The 23,076-nt window shown below is 43.6% G+C and overlaps 1 protein-coding gene across 7 annotated transcripts in view; it reads left to right on the plus strand.

The window, feature by feature from the left end:
* The window catches only part of DMD (dystrophin), a 1,185,061-nt gene that overhangs the window by 63,379 nt on the left and 1,098,606 nt on the right, over positions 1–23,076 (plus strand). For all 7 annotated transcript variants that reach the window (XM_087966867.1, XM_087966866.1, XM_087966869.1 and 4 more), the window contains exon 2: positions 4,703–4,764. In XM_087966867.1, the coding sequence (XP_087822993.1) occupies positions 4,703–4,764 (62 nt within the window). The remainder of the gene's footprint in view (positions 1–4,702; positions 4,765–23,076) is intronic.

A 23,076-nucleotide genomic window follows, 5' to 3' on the forward strand; every position in this document is an offset into this window, starting at 1 on the left:
CTCCATGTACCAGTTGCATTTTTTCCCAGATGACAGTCTATTTGTCAATAGTCAAGACTTGGTCATCTCATTTGGACTGTTGCAATACCCACTATATGGGGTTAGTCTTGAAGGAAACTCAGAAGTTACAACTGGCATCCAGAGAGACAACATTTAATTCAGAAATTTATAGAACTAAGGAAGCAGAAATGTAGAAAATGTAAACAACTATTCATCTTCAAAGAAGACTTCCAGAAGCTAAAATAAGAGGGATATAAGATTTAAAGCAAGAAAGTGTTGAAATCTGCTGAATATCAATTTTGTGCTAACTTTCCCATTAGCTCAGAAGCTGACAGCCTTGTTCTGGTTCTCATTCCTGAGATACATGTAGCTTTTAACTTTGTTTCTCCAAGTCCCTAGTGAGTCTAATGTCTACTTTCCAGTGGTGGGATTCAATTTTTTTACTACCGGTTCTGTGGGCGTGGCTTATTTGGTGGGCGTGGCTTGGTGGTCATGTGACCCGCTGGGTGGGTGTGGCCAACTCAGCAAGCTGGTGCGGCACTTTGCTGCAAGTTACGTTGAGTTGGCCACACCCACTCAGTCACATGATTGATGCTGCAGAGACAGGGTGATTTCCTACGTACCTTCCCCTCCTTTGCCCTTGGGCTGACAAAAAAAAAGCCCAACTAAAGATCACGACTGCCTGCTGACTCTGCCTGCTGAATGGGTTTTCTTTTGGGGAGGTTTTTGTTTTGTTTTTTGCCAGAAGCCCCTCGGAGAGAAATTTGCACTATACCTCGTTGGGGCGCTGCCTGTTGCTGCTGCGGGCGTTGCTGCAGCTGTCTGGCTGCCCAAGTAAAGAACCACACTGGCTCAGGACGACTATGAGGAGAAAGAGGGGAAGCCAAGGCGCTTGCCTCATAGCAGCCAACTTCGCTCTCTCTCGTTCTGGTTAGGAGCTCCCGGTGTGCACAAGGAGCATGAAGGGAGGCAGACACCACGTGAATGCATTTAAAAGTCAGAGAATTTTGCCCACTTTTGCCCCAAGGGGCTACACTTTTCCCAATGAAGAGTTGGCGGCGATCTAACAAAAAGTCTTCCAGCTCTTAAAGATTGACTTTAAGAGCACCCCCATGGAAGAAGCCGAGAACAAGAGCAAAAGTAACGGTGGCAGGAGCAGCGGGAGCATGATGGGTCCCTCCATGTTCCCCTCCCGGGTGACAACCAGGGTTTCAGCACATCCTCTTTTCCTCAGAGGCGTGGTGTCTGCCTCCCTTCACACTCCTTGTGAAGGGACACACACACTCGTCACCCCTGCTGCCACTACTTTTGCTCTTGGTCCTCGACTTCTTCCAAGAGGGTGCTCTTAAAGTCGACCTTTAAGTGGTTCCTGGACATTTGCCCAGTGCCCGCCCTCCCGGAGCACACTTTCTTCCTTCTCTTGGCAGATGCGCCTCTTCCAGCCCAGCTTCGCCCGGTCAGCCAGCAGGTGGCCACATGTCCCAGGGCTTCTCGCCCCTCCTGTCACTAGATGCCTGCAGCTGCTGCTTGCTTTTTTCAGTGCAGCTGCAGCCACACCAAAAAAGCACGCCCTGTTCTATGTGCTGGGCCCGGCAAGTCCAAGCAGCCAATGCATAGAACAGGGCAGCACCAGACCGTTGGAGAAGTGGAGTGAAGCCAAAGATCATTAGCCACCTCTTTCAGTGCAGAAAGCCTCCCTGAATCCTCCTATCCTCTTTCTCTGCCTGTTTATTCTGTATGGCCAAGGAGGAGGAGATCAGCCGGCCAAAGGGACAGCTGCTGGAGGTGACTCTTTTTCAGTCTCCAGCCTCCTCTTTCGGCACAGAAAGACTCCCCCAACCAGCCAACTGTTCTTCTCCTCCTCAGCCATATAGAACAAACAGGCAGAGAAAGAGGAGACCAGCCGGCCAGTTGGGGGAGGCTTCTTGTACTATGAAATAGGCAGCTAATGATCTCCAGCTTCGCTCCACTTCTCCAACAGTCCGGCGCCGCTCTGTTCTATACACCGGCTGCTCAGACTTGCCAGGCCCGGCACATAGAACAGAGTGTGCTTTTTTCACTGTGGCTGCTGGACTGCAGCTGCACTGAAAAAAGCACACAACAGCTGCAGGCAACTCACGACAAGGGGGGTGAGAAGCCCGGGGACATCTGCTCACCTACCTGCTGGCTGGCTGAGCCGGGCCGGGCTGGAAGAGGCATGTCTGCTGGGAGAAGGAAGAAATCATGCTCCGGGAGGGCGGGCAGGCGGGCGGATGTCCCAGGGCTAGTGCACATGCACACTGCATGTGTAGTGGCTGCACATGGATTGCACATGTGCAGCAGCCCTGGGACATCTGCCCAAGCTGCGCCACGGCCGCCATGTGGTAGGGAAAGCTAGGAGACCAACTGGGCAACCAGGTGACTGAGTCAGGGGCATGGCCAGCCAGGGGTCACCACCGGTTCGGCGACCCACGCCAAATCACTGCTACCGGTTTGCTCGAGCTGGTGTGAACTGGTTAAATACCACCTCTGCTACTTTCCTCTTATCTTGTGGATGATATTTCTCTTGTAGTCTTCTCACAGAATGTTTTACATCTTTGCTAAATCTAAAAAGTCCAAAAAATTACTTGCTATTAGAAAAAAACCCTTGCTTACTCTTATGAAAATAAGATACATATCCAATATGTTCTTGTTCATGGTGAGCAACATCATATGAAACATGCAAAATATAAGAAAAGGAAAGCAAAAGAAAATAAGAGCATGACAAAAAGAGTAAAAAACAGCTAAATAAACTGCATACCAACACCATTCAATATACTTGATATTTTTCTGTCTTACAAACCATACTTGCTTGTACTCTGTTGCCTTTTGTCTTTCAGTGAAAAAAGACAACACAGTATCAACAGTAGAGACCTTCAAATTTCTAGGTTCTACTATACCACATGACCTAAAATGGACACCTAACATCAAAAACGTCATCAAAAAGCACAACAAAGAATGTTCTTTCTGCGCCAACTCAGAAAGCTCAAATTGCCCAAGGTGCTGATGATGATACAGTTCTACAGAGGAATTATTGAATCTGTCATCTGCACCTCTATAACTGTCTGGTGTGCTTCTGCAACCCAACAGGACAGACACAGACTTCAGAGGATAATTAGGGCTGCAGAAAAAACAATTACTACCAACCTGTCTTCAATCAAGGACCTGTATACTGCACGAGTCAAAAAGAGGGCTGTGAAAATGTTTACAGACCCCTCACATCCTGGATATAAACTGTTTCAACTCCTTCGCTCAAAACGATGCTATAGAGCACTGCACACCAGAACAACTAGACACAAGGACAGTTTTTTCCCCGAAAGCCAGCACTCTGCTAAACAAATAATTCCCTCAACACTGTTCAACTATTACAAAGTCTGCACTACAATTACTGTTAATCTTCTTATCACTCCTTATCACCCATCCCCTCTCACTTGTGACTGTATGACTGTAACTTTGTCGCTTGTAGCCTTACGATTTATATTGACTGTTTCCTAGTATGATTTGATTGCTTATTGTACCATATGACTATTATTAAGTGTTGTACCTTATGATTCTTGACTCTCGATGAATGTATCTTTTCTTTTTTGTACACTGAAAGCATTTGCATCAAGACAAATTCCTTGTGTGTCCAACCACACTTGGCCAATAAAGAATTCTATTCTATTCTATTCTATTCTATTCTATTCTATTCTATTCTATTCTATTCTATTCTATTCTATTCTATTCTATTCTATTCTATTCTATTCTATTCTATTCTATTCTATTCCATTCCATTCCATTCCATTCCATTCCATTCCATTCATTTATGTAAAACATTTATATGGCAGCCTATCTTAAGCAACTCAGGGTGGCTCAACAAAATTACCATGAATCAATTGCAAAAGTCACCTTTACTTGGAAGTACTTACATTATTACAGCATTACCATTAACAGAAACAATATTTGCCTATCCCAGGTCCTTGAAAAGAACTCAGTGAGTGGATAAAAATGCCAGATCCACTCTAAACATCTGGCTGATTATGTGACATAATGATTATTTATTAAATTTATAGGCCAAACTCCCTGTGTCTCTAGTTAACATGTATCTATTACATAATATTATATGGAGATACAATATTGAGATTATATTAAAATATATTTCATATGCAGCCAGAATAAAAAAATAATATATAATGTGGTCCTTTGTCTGAACAAAACAGTACAGTTGAGAAATGCATATGTGAATCTGATTGGAGTAAATTTTAGGGGTCAGAATAGTATCCGCATTTATTTTATTGATATTTTTTTATTATTACACTATGATCTTATTACTGTTTTTGTTTTATATTTTGATATGCCCTAATAGCTAATGAAATATTTGCACTTTATGATCATCCATATATAGTTTTGTGACAGTAGGCATCAAAGTATTTCTATTGTCTCCTTCCAATAGTTGGGTGGATTTGATAGTCCAAGTAAGAACTAATCTGACCTGATTTTGAGATATTAAGCATTTTGATATTGTAGCCCTTTTAGTTTAATTAGAGATTATTTGATAGTTTTAAAAAGTTTTTAAAAATTTCTAGAAATATAGTTTGCATCTCTTGAGACTTGTGCTAATAATAATATTGAACAACAGCAAAATAGTGTAGAAATGACTTCTTTAATAACCATTTTAAGTGAACAATTGTGCTTTCTTTTATAGATGAAAGGGAAGATGTTCAAAAGAAAACATTCACAAAATGGATAAATGCACAGTTTTCTAAGGTAAGAAAAATATTCATTTTATATTAAAAATAATATGTAACTAAAGAATAAATCATATTGTATAGCTGTTATTTAAGGAGGCTTTCAACCAGTACAGATAGTTCTCAACTGACAACAATTTACTTAGTGACCATCTAAAGTTACAATGGCATTGCACAAAGTGACTTATGCCCATTTTTCACTCTTATGACCATTGCAGCATCCCATAGGCACGTAATTTACATTCAGATGCTTGACAATTGACTCACATTAATGATACTTGCAGTGTCTTAGGATCATGTGATCCCCTTTTGCAAACTTTTGACAAACAAAGTCAATGGGGAAACCAGATTCATTTAACAATCTTGTTACTAATTTAACAACTGCAGAGATTCACTTAACAAACGTGGCACGAAAGGTCGTAAAATGAGGCAAAGCTCACTTAACAAATTTCTCCCTTAGCAACATAAATTTTGGGCTCAATTGTGGTCATAAGTTGAGGACTACCTGTATAGCTTTAGTTTGTGTTAGTTTCCTCTCTTGAATAATTTTGTAAAAAATGAATGCAAAACCAAATGAATACAAAATAACAAAAGTAATAAGTGATCATTTCCAAATGATCATTCCTTTTATCATATAACATTTTGGCGGGGGGGGGGGGGAAACTAATGCAATACTATGTATTCATTGGGGATACTATTTATGAATCAGATTAGGTTTTGAAATAAAAAAATGAGTTTTTGTAGCTTAGTAGAGAGTCTTTATGTATTAACTTTGGAATTAGGTAGAAATGTAGCTTTGGCAGAAATTTTTAGGTGTTTGAATCCATAGGTCAATTGTAATATGTTTATTAATTTTATTAATTAATATTATTCAGAGAAAATATTTCTGTGCTTAGGAATATTGAAAGGTAATGTTAAAATGCTTAGAAGAAAACAAACATTTAATTTATATAATAAATTATAGATATAAGAAATTGTCAATAAATTAATCTTGTTTGCAGGACTGAGTCTGATGTGACTCACTGCTATGGTTTCGGAAATGGTTCTGATAAAATCAATATAAAATTATGTGTTTTATTGAAAACTGTTTTTTGGGGGAATGTTGGATCTGTTTACAAGCTAGTTCTTTTAAGGAGCAATCTTTGAGTTTACTTTTCAGATATGGATATTATCCTCTCTGATTTTGAGAACAAACCAATTTCCCCAGTATTAGAAACAAGCATAGTAATAAAATATTGTCTCAATCATAGAAGTGTTTATTTGAGGCAGAGAAGAAAAGCAGAGAAGAAAGTTCTAATAAAGTTTAAGGATCTCCTAGGTTCAACTGTGGTAATTCATACTTAAAATTGGTCATGTCTTGTTTGTGTGAAATAATGTTTCACTAGCAGCTTTTCACTTTATTATTTGCTTATTGCCTTGTAAATATAGTAAAATGTATTATAAGAAAAAAATGTTTGCATGAAGGTATATTTTAAATAATTCAGATTTAAAATTATGTTATATATCTACATATACATACATATAGAGTATATAGCATATCTATTAAATAGAGTGGGGAGGCAGGAAATGCTATGTATCCTTCCTCTCCTAAGGAGATCCATCTAGCACAGGGGTGTCAAACTCAAGGCCCATGGGCCAGAACCAGACTGTGATGAGATCATATCTGGCCTGCATGTCCACCCTGGAAACTAAGGGGCCACCCTGCATTGCTTTGGCCAGGCCTATACAATCCAGGTGAGCTTGCGTGAGCACAGGAGGCAGCGGGTGCATGCGCACACAGGTCTAGAACTCCACTGCCATATGCAGGGCAACTAAAGTAGTCTGTGGGACTACAGTAAAAAAAAAATAGTTCAGACCTTCCAACCTCGTGAAATCTTTTTTTTTTCATGAGAAGTCAGAAGGTCTGAATTATTATTATTTTTTACCATAGTCCCACAGCCTACTTTTGTTGTGTTGCATGCGGCGGCGGCAAACAGAGCTGGCAAGCAGATAAATGAAGGAATGTGGCTGCCCTGGGGATGGGGGATGAGGGTTTGGCATGGCTGGCATGGCTGAAGGGACCTCAGGTAAGCCAGTGTGGGGCGGGTGGGGCAGCTCCACACTCCCTGACTTGTTTCATGCTCCACCCCTCCACCCCCTCATTTCGTTCTTCATTCTTTGCCTCTTCTTCTCCTTGCTTGCCACTGTAATGGAGCAGGAGGCTGAGCAATGCACTGGTGCTGCAGCCAGAAACTGAGGTGGAGAGGGGTGGAGGACAGATCAGTTGCAGCCGCCCTGGAGAGCATGGCTGGTGCCGCTGCCATGAGGTGGAGTAAGAGAGCAAGAGAACAATCTGATCTCTCTCTCTCTCTCTCTCTCTCTCTCTCTCTCTCTCTCTCTCTCTCTCTCTCTGTGTGTGTGTATGTGTGTGTGAGAGAGGGAGGGAGGGAGAGAGCAAACCCTGACATTTGACAGCAGTGGGCTTGGGGGATGGTCAATCTCCATTCCCCCACCAGGCGCCTTCTCCACCATGCCACAATTGGGGATTAACGTGGAGGAGAAGGAGCAGGAGAAAAAAAAAGAGGGAAAACAGCCAAGTGAGAAGCACCCCACCAGCTAGGCACTGAAGCGCTGCCACTGCCACCACAGAGAGAGAGAGCAAGAGAGCAATCCAATCTAACCTCTGTGTTTGTGTGTGTGTGTGTGTGTGTGTGTGTGTGTGTGTGGAGAGAGAGAGAGAGAGAGAGAGAGAGAGAGAGAGAGAGAGAGAGAGAGAGAGAGAGAGAGAACAAGTGTGATCTGATCCTATGTGTGATTGAGAGAGGGAGGGAGGGGGAGAGAGAGGGGGAGAGAGGGAGGGAGATCTGATCCAACCTCAGAGAGTTATACCAGGGCTGGGGAGGAGTGAGGATGTTTTTCATTCAGTCTTTCTTCTCCCTGCTCTTCCTCCTCCTTCAGACAAAAGCTGCACTTTTTGTCTGTCCATTATGCAGTGCCTGGGATTTACTTTGACAGCAGTGGGGCTTGGGGATGGTCAATCCCCATTTGTGGCACAGCAGAGAAGGAAGAAGGCAGAAGGCAATCCCACCACCACCACCAGACCAGACCAGCCTGGCGAGGTGGGGTGGGAAACAGCGGTGCCGAAAGCAGCTGAAGGCACACTGGCTGTAGCTGCCCTGCCCCCTGCCTCACGTCACCTCATCCTGTAGGATGAGCCTCCCATTCCGCCCACCCACTGGAGACTCCTGGAGTCCCTTCCCAACTATTTTAAGCCATAATTCAGATTTAAAATTATGTTATATATCTACATATACATACATATAGAGTATATAGCATATCTATTAAATAGAGTGGGGAGGCAGGAAATGCTATGTATCCTTCCTCTCCTAAGGAGATCCATCTAGCACAGGGGTGTCAAACTCAAGGCCCATGGGCCAGAACCAGACTGTGATGAGATCATATCTGGCCTGCATGTCCACCCTGGAAACTAAGGGGCCACCCTGCATTGCTTTGGCCAGGCCTATACAATCCAGGTGAGCTTGCGTGAGCACAGGAGGCAGCGGGTGCATGCGCACACAGGTCTAGAACTCCACTGCCATATGCAGGGCAACTAAAGTAGTCTGTGGGACTACAGTAAAAAAAAAATAGTTCAGACCTTCCAACCTCGTGAAATCTTTTTTTTTTCATGAGAAGTCAGAAGGTCTGAATTATTATTATTTTTTTACCATAGTCCCACAGCCTACTTTTGTTGTGTTGCATGCGGCGGCGGCAAACAGAGCTGGCAAGCAGATAAATGAAGGAATGTGGCTGCCCTGGGGATGGGGGATGAGGGTTTGGCATGGCTGGCATGGCTGAAGGGACCTCAGGTAAGCCAGTGTGGGGCGGGTGGGGCAGCTCCACACTCCCTGACTTGTTTCATGCTCCACCCCCTCCACCCCCTCATTTCGTTCTTCATTCTTTGCCTCTTCTTCTCCTTGCTTGCCACTGTAATGGAGCAGGAGGCTGAGCAATGCACTGGTGCTGCAGCCAGAAACTGAGGTGGAGAGGGGTGGAGGACAGATCAGTTGCAGCCGCCCTGGAGAGCATGGCTGGTGCCGCTGCCATGAGGTGGAGTAAGAGAGCAAGAGAACAATCTCTCTCTCTCTCTCTCTCTCTCTCTCTCTCTCTCTCTCTCTCTCTCTCTCTCTCTCTGTGTGTGTGTGTGTGTGTGTGTGTGTGAGAGAGGGAGGGAGGGAGAGAGCAAACCCTGACATTTGACAGCAGTGGGCTTGGGGATGGTCAATCTCCATTCCCCCACCAGGCGCCTTCTCCACCATGCCACAATTGGGGATTAACGTGGAGGAGAAGGAGCAGGAGAAAAAAAAAGAGGAAAACAGCCAAGTGAGAAGCACCCCACCAGCTAGGCACTGAAGCGCTGCCACTGCCACCACAGAGAGAGAGAGAGCAAGAGAGCAATCCAATCTAACCTCTGTGTTTGTGTGTGTGTGTGTGTGTGTGTGTGTGTGTGTGAGAGAGAGAGAGAGAGAGAGAGAGAGAGAGAGAGAGAGAGAGAGAGAGAGAGAGAGAGAACAAGTGTGATCTGATCCTATGTGTGATTGAGAGAGGGAGGGAGGGGGAGAGAGAGGGGGGAGAGAGGGAGGGAGATCTGATCCAACCTCAGAGAGTTATACCAGGGCTGGGGAGGAGTGAGGATGTTTTTCATTCAGCCTCTTTCTTCTCCCTGCTCTTCCTCCTCCTTCAGACAAAAGCTGCACTTTTTGTCTGTCCATTGCAGTGCAGTGCCTGGGATTTACTTTGACAGCAGTGGGGCTTGGGGATGGTCAATCCCCATTTGTGGCACAGCAGAGAAGGAAGAAGGCAGAAGGCAATCCCACCACCACCACCAGACCAGACCAGCCTGGCGAGGTGGGGTGGGAAACAGCGGTGCCGAAAGCAGCTGAAGGCACACTGGCTGTAGCTGCCCTGCCCCCTGCCTCACGTCACCTCATCCTGTAGGATGAGCCTCCCATTCCGCCCACCCACTGGAGACTCCTGGAGTCCCTTCCCAACTCTGCCAAGCCATCACAGGCACCACCCATGCGAGCAACGTTAAGCTGGTCATGTCCCCAGGCCATGCCCAGTCAGACGTGACCAGGGTGATCATGACTCTCCTCCCCCCAGCCCCTGGAGGACAATCCCAATGCTGATCCAGTCCTCAATGAAATAGAGTTTCACCCTGATCTAGCAGGAACAAGAAGGGTATATTCCATAGTGGCTCTCTCCCTCTGGATCATCATCATCTCCTTTGACATTTTTTTTTTTGCAAGGCCCTGAAGGCCTCATTTTGCACCTGGGGAATCCAGAATGGGATGGAGCCCATCAAGTGGCTTATTTGATTAATTAATTGATTGATTGATATTTCTGAAAGGGGAGTTATAGCTTGTTATTGTTTTTATATTGGCTTTTTATCTTTGTAAGACACCTGGAGTCATTATGGGTAAGTTAAGAAGCCATATAAATTTTCTTAAATAAATAAAATATAAGGGGTCTTCTGAGCTTAATAAAATATATTATGCTTATGAAGACAATTATTGACTGGATATTCTAAACTGGACCTTGTAAATTGTATAATGTGTTGTGATTAACTTTATACATTTTAGTTTAGATATTAGATATTTCATTTATAGCTTCAGAGCAGAATATGCTGACATGAGGGATAAAATGGGATATAAATTTAACACAAATAAATTAATGTCGCCTTATAAAAAATGTGGAAAAGATGCACCTGTCTATAACAGTTCAAAGTAACCAAAGTAATCTTTGCTATTAGACTTTGAAAGCTTCTGATAGATCTATAAATAGAGCTTTGGGGAGAGCGTGATTGCTTATATAACCAATCAATTTGTCAAGAAAAAAAGAAAAGAGTTGTACAGTATAAATTGTGGCTTATAAGTGGATTGTTAAAAAAGTTAAACTAGTGTAGGAAACGTAGTACATTCAAACAGCCGTATACCAAACTCTCAACAGCTATATAGTTAGTAAATCAAGGAAGCAAAAGCTACACAGATGTCAGAAAGTCATGCTAGTTGGGAGTAAAAAACATAATCTTGAAATTTGTAAAAGTTTTCTTAGGCAGACTTAGCAAACTAATGAAGGCGTCCGAAAATGTTTCCTTCCCATTGTCCCATGTATGGATTCTGCTGCCTCTTCTCACATCAGTTTCAACCAGGAATGTCCAACTTTGGGAACTTCAACTGGTGGAGTCTGGGAATTGAAGTCCATGAGTCTTAAAGTTGCCAAGATTGAACACCTCTGGGTTAAAATAACATAGAATAATAGTTAAATAATTCAACTTAATAATCCATTTAAGCAGTGGTCCCCAACCTTTTTTATGCCGCGGCCCGGTACCGGCATCAGCAGGGCACCGCCATCTTGTTTTGATGAAAAAGTGCTTCCGGTGAGCTTTCTACCCGGAAAAGCTCACCGGAAGCACTTTTTCATCAAAACAAGATGGCGGCGCCCAGCAAACCAGCGGCCCGGTAGGATTTGTTCCACGGACCGGTTCTGCAGACCGGTGGTTGGGGACCCCTGCATTTAAGAATAACCAAATGTGTATTAGAAAATTATTGTATCTTAAAGACAAGATAACTTGATAATTCTTTTCTGTAACATACCCACAAAAAGAAGCAAAGCTAATATTACTAATATTATAATTTATCAAGGACAAATCTTTTTTAACTTATTCAAACAGTGTCTTCTATATTAGTAATTCTAGTAATTAGCGGTAGAAATTATAACAAGTTAGTTATAAGGGTCATAAGGCTGATATTCGTGCCAAAGATAATTAGTTAGATTAATGTACTTCAATTCTTCCTCATTTTTTTCAAAGTTAACCTATGTTAAATGGCACAAAAACTTCATTTTTTACATCAGTTTTCATTCTAATAATATTTTTTTATATTGAATGTGTCCTTTAAAAATCACTTTAATTTATAAGTATGTTGGAGGAAACAGAGAAACAACTTAATATAATTCTGCAGTTTTGTCTGATTTGTATACACATATATACTGAATAGTTGTCTTTGGCAACATACTATTGCCACTATTATTAGAGTTTATTGTGTCAAATCTAAACATTTTAAAACTTAAACTGTAAAAGGTGAAAGAATGTTTATCCTGTTAAACAGAGAAGGATTACAAAACACAAAATCTTTTGATGTTTTTGTGCATGTAAAGGTAACATGGGATACATTTTTGTATCTTTTGAAGTTTTGAAATTGAAGAAGAGAAAGTAATTCTCCATAGAGCTGCTGCGAGCATCCAGAGTGGGAGGTGCTCCAGTCTCCGCTCTTACAGGCTGAGCTATAATTGAGGAACGCTCCTACTCCTCTACGTGACACCTCCGTAGCGTTCCCCAGTTTTAGCTCAGCCTCGCAAGAGACAGACACCAGGACATTGCCAAACTTACTGCTGCAGCGGAATTTGCGTCCGACGCCACCTTCCACGCCGTCAAGTTCTCCTCCCGGGCTATCTCTTCACATGTTACAGCCCGTCGTCTGCTCTGGCTTAAGCACTGGCAAGCAGACATCAAGAACAAATCTAAATTGGCTTCGGCTCCCCTCTCGGGAGGCAAACTATTTGGTCCGGCCCTGGAACCCTTGCTGATGGAAAGCCGGAATAAAAAGAAATATCTTCCATCTTTTTTTCGCAGGCCAGAGCCCAGAGTGTCCCAGCCCTTTCGAAGGGGCTCCTTTCGTACCCCCTATCAGATACCCTTCCCCCCCAGGTTTCAGAGAGCCCCGTCCTTTTGACCGGCCTACCAGGTCCTCCCCGACACCGGGGACAGGAATAGGAGAGGGGCCAACTACAGGAGACCTTTCCGGGGCACAGGAGGTAAGCCGTCCCGGCACCCCAGATAAGTCCCTAACCCCCTATCCCATTGGTGGGCGCATTAAATATTTTGCTGAGCAATGGGAAACATCCACTTCTGATGTTTGGGTTAGGGACACCATCAGGTTCGGTCTATCCCTTGAGTTCCAATTCCCCCCCCCCCCCGGAGCATTTCATGGTTTCCCCTCTTTCCAAGGACCGCACCAAGCGGGCTTTAATAGAATCCGCTATCAAGCACCTCACCGAAATCAGGGCCATTCAGCCTGTCCCATCTTCTCAGCGGGGAAGGGTTTTTTACTCCCACCTCTTCATAGTTCCAAAGCACTCCAGAGGGTGGAGACCCATTCTAGACTTGAAGAGGCTTAATCGCTACATTGTCCGGCATAAGTTTAAGATGCATACCCTTCAGTCTATTCTTTTTTTTTTTTTTTTTTTAAAACAAGTTTTATTAATTTTTAAAACACACAAATTGTCATTATTCATTACATGTTTAAACCTTTTTCATTGTCAATTTAACAAGTCAGATAAATTATAATTCTGTTTTAAACCATTTCCATACAACATACCAAAACCTCTTATTCAATTTCTCTTTACTTCTCTTTACTCTTATTCAATATCATTATTATTATTTCATCTGTTTCTTTCTGACTTAGTTACCATTATTCTCAATCTATATTTCTACAATTTTAACTAATTCTCCCCCAAAAGACATATACACACAACACACAAAACATAAAAAAAAAAATCTTTTGGAAAGTAACTTGGACCCAGGTGTCTCTCTCTTCATGGACTTCAATTATATTCATGCTCATCTTCCATATCATTACTTATTTTATTTACCATTCTAAGCCTTCTATATTAACTTCCCCACATATTTCACACTTCTTACTTCTATCTTAATTAATCATCTTAATTTGAATCATTATATTTATATCTTTTGTCCATTTTTATCATCCCTTTGTCTCATTCCTTATAAAAAAAAAAAGAAAATAAGTTTCTCCTGAAATCATTAATCAGAGTAAGATGCCTTTCTATCTCCCCCTAAGTTAATCAAATTAATCTTTAAAATAATATCTAATACCCAATCCGATTTTGCTTGGTACATTCTATCTAACTAATACATCCAACATAATTAAGTACATAATTAGACAATAAATCCAAATATTAAAAAAAAAAGATACTATAATAAAAATTTTATAATAACATCAATACCATAGTCTTATTAAACTCTTTAATTAAAACAATATTCTAAACCTCCCCTATTATTAAGTTTTAAAGCCAATCATTTTTAAACATTTTAACATTTTAATCTCTTATCAACTCTTAAATCATTACAATACTACCATCTCATCTTATGTACCTTGCAAAATCTTTTTTTTTTTTAAAAAAAAATTATACTTTATCCATTATCCAAAAAAAGTTTCTTTTTTTCATTTAATTTCAAGACATTGTAGCTTTTCTCCACCTTTTCCCTTTCTTTCTTCTCCCAACAAACCTTTCTACCCCCCTTCTTCTAGCCTCTGCCTTGCCAGCTTCCCTTCTCTGTCGTATTCCTTTTCCCTTTTGTTTACTATCATCATATTGGTTTTGCACCTTATTTTTCCCTTTCTTAAATGTTTTTTAGATCTTAAGTCCTTAAGTCCTTTAATTTTCTTCTTTTCTCTTCTTTTCTTTTCTTTCTCTCTTCCTTCTTTCTGAATCAAGTTCTGAGATTCATTAAAGATGGCTCCTTTCTTTCTTTCTTGTTCCTCTGCTGTCTTCATCTGTTGTAATGTTTGTTGATAATTAATAAGCGCCATTTCTAAGAAAAGGAAAGCTTCTTCCACACCATCTTTACCATTTTTTTTTGCTTGTTCATATTCTTTTCTTAGTTCCTCAACAGAAAGAGCCATTATAAATCTTTTCTTTTCTTTTCCCCTTCTTTCTTCTTACAACAACCAGAATATTCAAAAGAAAATAAAAAAAAAATAAAACAGTCCCAAAGTTATCAGTCAGTCCAAACCAAGGCAGAATTCTCACTTTCTCCTTCTGGGGCAATATCAATCCAAGAGAAAGAAAGTCCAAATCTGTTTAAAATCTTATTGCAATATATTCTAGTCTTCAAATCCTTAAGGCATCTGCTCCAACAAATCTTAGCATACAAATGTTTTCTTTTTAATCCTCTCTTCCCACTCATCGCTTAAAACCAATTTTCACCTAAAAATAGGTTTCTTAATATCCAGTTATTTATTCCGTAGGAAAAGAGGGAAAGCTATCCTTTCAGCACCTTCACAGCCGCTTTTTTCCTCTTCTGGCAGGTATTATTCAGAAAGTCATACTTTTCAGGAATTTTATTAGATATGTCTTAGAGTCCTAGGAGCCAAGAAAAACTTTCTCCTCTCAATCACTTTCTCCACTTCCTCCTGCGCATTCTTACCCGGCTGCCAGCTTCTTTGTGGCGGCCATTACAGACCGCCGCTGCACCGTCCCTGGGAAAAGGGAGTTCTGCCGGCCAGGGAGGGAGTCTGCAGCACCCCAAACCCTTCTCCGGATCCCCTACCTTCAGCTGCCCCTGCAGTGGCCTAGCTCCAGACCCGGCTGGGTCGGAGCCCCAAAAACGGCTAGCGCGGGCAGGATCGCGTAAGCCGCAAATCCCTGCCGCTTCGAAGCCGACAAACCGGAAGTCCCACCCTTCAGTCTATTCTTCAGGGCATCAGAAAGGGAGATTGGTTCACTTCCATTGACCTCTCAGAAGCATATCTCCACACCCCCATTCACCCTCCTTTGTCAAATTTCTTCGTTTTTGCTACAACGGTCACCATTTTCAGTATGTGGCTCTTCCCTTTGGCCTAGCCTCTGCCCGAGGACCCTTTACCAAGGTCCTGGCAGCCCTAGCGGCCCACCTTAGAAATTTCCCCATCCGTATCCACTGTTACCTGGATGACATTCTCATCCTCTCTCCTTCCAAAGGCCAAGCCATAAGGGACACCAGAACTACTCTCTCGGTTCTTCAGGCCCACGGCCTGCTAGTAAATTGGGAGAAGAGTCAGCTTTCTCCTTCCACTCGAATCGCTCACTTAGGAACAGTGATTGACTCAGTTAAAGAAAGGGTCTTCCTTTCCTCTGAAAGATTCCTCAGCATTCAAAAATTAGTCAGGGTGATAAGACGAGCGAGGAAGGCGTCATTGCTGGACTTATCTAAATTACTTGGCAAATTGGTCTCATGCATATCCATTATTCCCTGGGCCCATTTGCATACCAGATCTCTGCAGTGGTTCCTCCTGCCATATCAGCGTTCCGGAAGGGGCAATTCAAGAGCCGTGGTGAAGGTTCCCTCAAGAGTTCTCGCATCGCTTCTGTGGTGGACCAGACTCGCTATCAACAAGGGACATCTCTTCAAGGAGCCCCAAATGGTCACCCTCACAACAGACGCCAGCCTATCAGGATGGGAGGCCCACATCCTTTCGCTCTCAGCTCAGGGCACCTGGTCAGCAGCCGAGCAACGGTGCAGTATAAACTGGCTGGAGCTTCACACAGTATACCTGGCCCTACGCACCTTCCTGCCTCAAGTGCGCGGCCGCCATGTCCTGGTCCTGATGGACAACATTACGACCAAGGCCCATATCAACCGGCAGGGGGGCACTCATTCCATCCATCTCATGAGGGAGGCCGAGCGTCTCTGTCGCTGGGCGGAGACCAACCTTTTATCCATCAGGGCAGATTACATCTCGGGGGCCTCAAATGACTGGTTGAGCAGGGCCACCTTAGACCAGGCAGAATGGCACCTACATCCCCTCCTGTTCAGGGAGGCCTCAGCGATATTCAGCCACCCGCTAGTGGACCTATTCGCATCACCGCTCAACGCCCAGATACCGAGGTTCTTCTCGAGGTACCCCACCAAGGGGGCAGAGAATCACGATGCCCTACGCTGCCCCTGGCCCACAGGGCTTTTATATGCATTTCCCCCACTGCTGTTAATCCCCAAACTGATCCAAAGGCTGGTTCACGAGAGGGCGGAACTTCTCCTGGTTGCCCTGTACTGGCCCAGGAGACTGTGGTTTGCCGACCTTCGCAACCTGTCAGTGGATCCTCCCTGGCGGATTCCACCGGACAGGATCTCGCTATCCCAGGGACCTCTTCAGCATCCAAATCCTCAGTGGCTTCAGTTAGCCGTCTGGAGGTTGAGCGGGAGCGTTTAAGAAAGGAGGGTCTCTCCAATCAGGTCATTGAAACCATCTGGCAGCGAGACGGCCTTCAACCATCAGGATATATAATGCTACCTGGAGCATTTTCTGCAAATGGTGCCACAAATCACGCATTAATCTGCTCTCCCCATCGATGGCTCAAATTTTGGCCTTCTTGCAAGAAGGATTGGACAGGGGCCTATCCCCCAATACTTTGAGAAGGCAAGTGGCAGCCTTATCAACTGTTATTTCTGGCAACTCCGCTGACCCACTTTCACACCACCCTCGTATTCGAGCATTCCTTAGAGGGGCCACCAATTTACATCCTCCAGTAATGCACAGGTACCCAACCTGGGACCTTAACAAGGTTCTCACGGCACTGACTAAACCTCCCTTCGAACCTTTAAGGGAAGCATCACTCCAATTCCTTACGTTCAAGGTGGTGTTTCTCGTAGCAATTACATATGCACAACGGATATCTGAAATAGCAGCTCTGTCCGTTAGAAAGGATCTTTGCGTTTTCCACGCTGATCAAGTGGTCCTGCGACCAGATCCTTCCTTCCTTCCCAAGGTTAACTCAGCCTTTCACAGGTCACAGGAACTCATTCTTCCTAACTTTTGCCCCAAGCCTTCTCAAGAAAGGGAAAGGCAGTGGCATACCCTCGATGTCAGACGGGCGCTTCGTATTTACATCAGTCGCACCCATCCTTTCAGAAAGTCAGAATCACTGTTCCTGTCATTCCAACCAAAGACGCTGGGTTTCAAAGTATCCCCGTCTACTGTAGGCCATTGGATCAGAGCTACAATCTCCAAGGCCTATTTAACTCAGGCGCTTCCTGTTCCCAGTGGGATAACCGCACATTCTACAAGGAGTGCGGCTACCTCGGCAGCTTGAGCTACCCAGGCTTCGATAAATGATATCTGTCGAGCGACTACCTGGGCGTCCCCATCACCTTTTATTCGTCATTATAAAATCGATGTATTCACTTCAGCAGAAGCGTCTTTTGGTAGGCGAGTCCTTCAACAAGTGGCAAGAGAATCAGAGGATATTCCAACCCAGACGGAGTCCCTCCCGTAGGACAGGCCATGTTTTGGTATGTCCCACTCTGGATGCTCGCAGCAGCTCTATGGAGAATGGGCGTTGGTGCTTACCTGATACGCCCTTTCTCGTCGAGCTGCGTAGAGCAGGGGTCCTCAACCACTGGGCCGCGGACCGGTACCGGTCCGTGGAGCACTCTGTACCGGGCCGCAAAGAAAAAAAAATGAAAAAAAAATGGCGGCTTTCTTCGCCTTCGGTGAATGCTGCTGGGATCGGGGATCAAGGACACAAATGAAAGAAGGGGAGGGAGGAAGCAACCGAAGCCTGCCCTGCTCTCTGGCTCGGCGGCTTTGGTTTCCTCCCGCCTCGTTCCTCTCTCAGTCGCTCTCTCGCTTCTCCACCAGCCCAGGAAGAAACTGCTTCAAAGAAGCCGGGGGGGGTGGCTTTTCCTGTCGCTGCAGCTCCTCCGAAGTGCCCGTTTACCCCCACCCCCCACCCCACCCGCCCGCGCGCGCTTCAATCCACAGTGCTCCGTTCTGCCTGCCTGCCTTCGTTTCTGGTGTTTGGGAGCAGCTTCGGCTGAGAATAATAACTATTCGCCTCTTTTTATCAGCCGAAGCTGCTCCGAAACGAAGAAGGCAGGCAGGCAGGCAGAACGGAGCACTGTGGATTGAACCGCGCGCGGGCGGCGGGGTGGGGGTAAATGGGCGCTTCGGAGGAGCTGTGGCGACAGGAAAAGCCACCCCCGGCTTCTTTGAAGCAGTTTCTTCCTGCGCTGGTGGAGCAGCGAGAGAGCGACTGAGAGAGGAACGAGACAGACACCTGAGGGAGGGAGGGAGGGAGGGAGACACCTGAGGGATGGGGCTGAGGGAGGCAGGGCCGAGGTGCTCCCTGAACTTGGTGGTTTGCTGGCAGACGTTTTATTACCCGACTAGGTAACAACATCAGATGTTACCTAGTCAGGTAATGAAACGTCTGCAAGCAAACCACCAAACTCGGATTCTTTCCCCCACCCCCGGTCCTTGAAAAAGTGTTTGTGCTTGAAACTGGTCCCTGGTACAAAAAAGGTTGGGGACCACTGGCGTAGAGCATCCAGCCCCACCCTAAATTGTCCGTCTGGTGGGGAATCCTGTTTCAGCCAATGATTTATACAGTTAAGTAGTTGTGAGTTGCTACATAGTTGAGAGGAGAGGATAGTCGCTTGTCTTCTTGTCTTCGTAAAACTGGGGAACGCTACGGAGGTGTCATGTGGAGGAGGAGGAGCGTTCTTCAATTATAGCTCAGCCTGTAAGAGCGGAGACTGGAGCACCTCCCACTCTGGATGCTCTACGCAGCTGGATGACAAAGGGCCTATCAGGTAAGCACCAATGCCCATTTTGCCACTATCATTATCTTCATCTGAGTCTACGCAGCCTCTACATTTTATGAATTATAGGATAGAATATTTATTTTATTGATTTGATTTGATTTGTCAATCACTTACAAGATAATAGTGATAAGAATAAACATAAGTATGAATACAGGAAATAGGTACAAATAATTGGGGACAATAGAAAAGGGACGGTAGGCATGATTGTGCGTTTATGCATGCCCCTTTACATACCTCTTAGGAATGGGGTGAGGTCAATAGTGGTTAGTTTGAGGGAAAAGGAGTGTAGGTTTGAGGATGTAACAACAGAGTCAGGTAGTGTATTCCATGCATTGACCACTCTGTTGCTGAAGTCGTACTTTCTGCAATAAAGTTTGGAGTGGTTTACAATAAGTTTATATCTGTTGTGTGCTTTTGTATAGTTGCGGTTGAAGCTGAAAAAGTCATTGATTGGTAGTACATTATAGCAGATAATTTTCTATACTATGCTTAAGTCAAACCGTAGGTGGTGTAGTTCTAGGTTGTCCAAGTTCAAACTCTCAAGCCTGGTGGTGTAGGGTAATCTATTGCGAACAGAGGAGTGTAGTACTGTTCTTGTGAAATACTTCTGGACATGCTCAATAGTATTAATGTCCGATATACAGTGCAGATTCTAGACAGCCAAACTGTATTCAAGTATTGGTCTAGCAAAGGTTTTGTATGCCCTAGTTAGTAATTCAGTATTACCGGAGGAGAAGCTTGTTAAGATTAGATTTACAATTCTTGAAGCTTTTTGGCAATGCTGTTACAGTGAGCTCTGGCGCTTAGTCATTAGATATGAGTACTCCAAGGTTCTTGACAGAGTGAGGATCATCAATGAGGTCACATCAACCTAGTTTGCATTTGGTGTACTGATTTTTTTTAACCAATGTGTAGGACAGAGCATTTGTTGGTCGAGATTTGGAGTTGCCAATTGTTTAACCATTCAGACACATAATCGAGGTCACTTTGAAGGATGGTAGCATTGTCGGTGGTGTTGAATAGTTTTATGTCATCAGCAAAGAGGACACAATTGCTTATAAGGTGATCTCAAAGGTCATTTATATAGAGTATAAAGAGGGTGGGTCCTAGAACATTGCCTTGGGGGGAACACCGTTGTTAACTGGTGCAGGGTTTGATAGGGCATTTTCTATTTTTACTATTTGTTGTCTATTTGACAGAAATGCAGTAATCCACTTATGAAGGAGTCTGGAAATGCTGTAAGAGTTGAGTTTTAACAGTAGTTTGTCATGTACCATTGAGTCAAAGGCTTTGGAGAAATCTATGTAAATTGCATCTATTGCTTTACCCTGGTCAAGTAGTGTAGTCCATATGTTTTTGCAGTGTAGGAGTTGCAGATTGCAGGACAATTTTTTTTCTGAAACCAAATTGTTTTTTGGAGAGTAGGTGGAGGGTAATGCATTGGTTAATGATTAATTCCATGCCTTTGCACATGACGCAACACAGTAAGATTGGTCTGTAGTTTTCAACCAGGCTGGGGTCACTGTTGAGGTATTCCTCGTTAGGAGAATGAGTGCACTCAAGGAAACATAGTGAGAATGGTGATGAATAACACACAACCAGCACACAGATACACTGAATAGTAAAATGTAACTTTTACATCCTGTAAACGGGTAAACAAAGTCCAACAAACAGTCCAAATCATACACGGTTAAAGCAGTTAGTATTCAAGATAATAAAAAAACAAAGTCCTTTTCTTTACCAGTATCATAAACAGAGTTCAGTAAACGGAGTTTGCGAACAGTTGCAAGACTCTCAGCAATTCAAGCAGAATGACGATCAGGCAAAAGGCAAAAGGGAAGCAAAGGAAATGCAAAAAGGGAACAAACCAGGTTTCTGGCTCCATTTTATGGCCGTTGGAGGAACCTCAGCCAATCACAATTACAACATTCTCTTAAAGATACAACAGTATTAAATGACTATCCTGGTTTATATATTGCCAACCCAACTGTTAGGTGACTACCATTCTTAACAGTCACCTTTTTTAGAGAATGAGAATATAGAGAATGAGAATCGAACTGCCAAACTGCAGTCAGCCGGCAGTCAGCAGAAATAGCCTGCAGTACTGCATTCTAACCACTGTGCTGCCATGACTCATACTTTTGTTTTCTTGTTTCTCAGAAACAAAAAGAGCCTCTGAATATCTATATAAGATTTTTAGAACATACAACTTATACATAGATTGTTCCAAATGTTTTGTTAATCAATTGGTTGGGGAGGGGCAGTTTAATATTACCTGATAGATTATACTTTCCATCTAAATTGGGACTGAAGCATATAGAATTTGCGTCAGAATTTCCCATTCATTTTGTTATTTTATTTTAGCTATTCCATATTTCCATGTGAAACATATTTCTGTATGACACACTTTATTAACAATGTATATTCTACCTGGTAATGATAGCATAAATTCAATTATGTAATATATTTTCAGATAGTCTAATGACTAATTAATATTAAAGTTATTTAATATTTTATTAATTTTAAGTGGTAAAATACACAAATTATGCTGTTGAATGCTTTTGAAATAAAATAACTTTGGAAGGTATTTTAAATTGAGATTATGAGAGTTTTACTTATAAGCTATTACAAATAAGCAAACAAATGAAAATTTTCCATTGTGATGAAGTGTGTGTAATAGGGGAGTGCATCAGATTTTGTACAGGGTATTGATGATTTCTTTCAGCAGGAATCAAAGTGGGCATGAACTCTGTGGGTTGAAACAAATGTATAAACTTCTCCAATCTCAAGATATCTGTTTTTATTAGAAGCATACCAAAAAGTCAAATTGTCTATCTAATGCAAAAAATTAGCTTATGGATGTCACATGACTCATAAACTATACTATTTATTGCTGAAATGTTCATAATTTAATTGTATAAGATTTACATAGATTTTATACTTTCTGATTTTATTTTTATTCCACATAAAATACGTAAAACAAAATTCTAATGTTACAGAAGATTACATTCAGTTCTTATTTATTGATTGGAGTGTAGAGGCAGGACCTTACATAAAGCAGGATCTGCAAAAGTCATCAATCTGGAGAAGCAAACTTGGTCTACCAAGGGGATCCTGCACACAATGTCCAAGCAAAGCGCCGAGCAAGGAGAGGGAGAATGTTGAGACCTCCACCACCCAGCCAAAAGCAGACATGATATTCTTCCGATTAAAATCGGAATTCCAATTTTTTGAGAATCGCCCCCCTTTCCCCCTTCTCCTCCTTCCCCTCCCCTCGGAGGCCCCGAGTCAGGAGTTGCTACCACTGGTGCGGCTCCGCGCGGCTCCAGTCCCGCGTTGCCTCAGGAAGGGAAAGGCAAAAGGAAGATCCGCAGCGGCGCTTTGCAATGGCAGCAGCGGCTCCTGGTTTTGCCTTTCCCTTCCCAAGGCAACGCGGGACTGGAGCAGTGCGGAGCCGCGCCGGCGGTAGCAACTCCTGACAGCCCCAGCGGTGCGGGCGGAGCGTGGGCGGTGCGGGCAGAGAGCGGGCGGTGCGGGCGGAGCGCGGGCGGTGCGAGCGGAGCCCACTGAGCGGCAGCAAAAGGGAGCTGGGCAGCGATTTCTTGCCGCGCGGTGGGGGGGGGTCTCTTTTGGCCGGCCCTGATTTTTTTTTCAGAGGGGAATATCATGCCTGCAAAAGCAAGCTCGTTCTGCCCCATCAAAGACATCAAAGCTAGTTTGGAGGCCCCCAACTAGATGGTTGATCAGAGTGGGGAAGAAAGATAACTGGGATGAAAGAACCTGAGGAGTCACCCTTACTCAGGCCAGTTGACAACCAGGCTGGAAATGTGAGCTGAAAGGCCTGTCCAAACAGGAAGAGCTGATCGAAGAACTGGTGGAGATGACTGCCTCAAGAGAAATGTTATGTGGTTC

Source organism: Notechis scutatus, chromosome 5, assembly GCF_049901735.1.
Source record: "Notechis scutatus isolate UNSWTSFEM ecotype Mainland chromosome 5, rNotScu1.2, whole genome shotgun sequence".
Lineage (NCBI taxonomy): Eukaryota > Metazoa > Chordata > Lepidosauria > Squamata > Elapidae > Notechis > Notechis scutatus.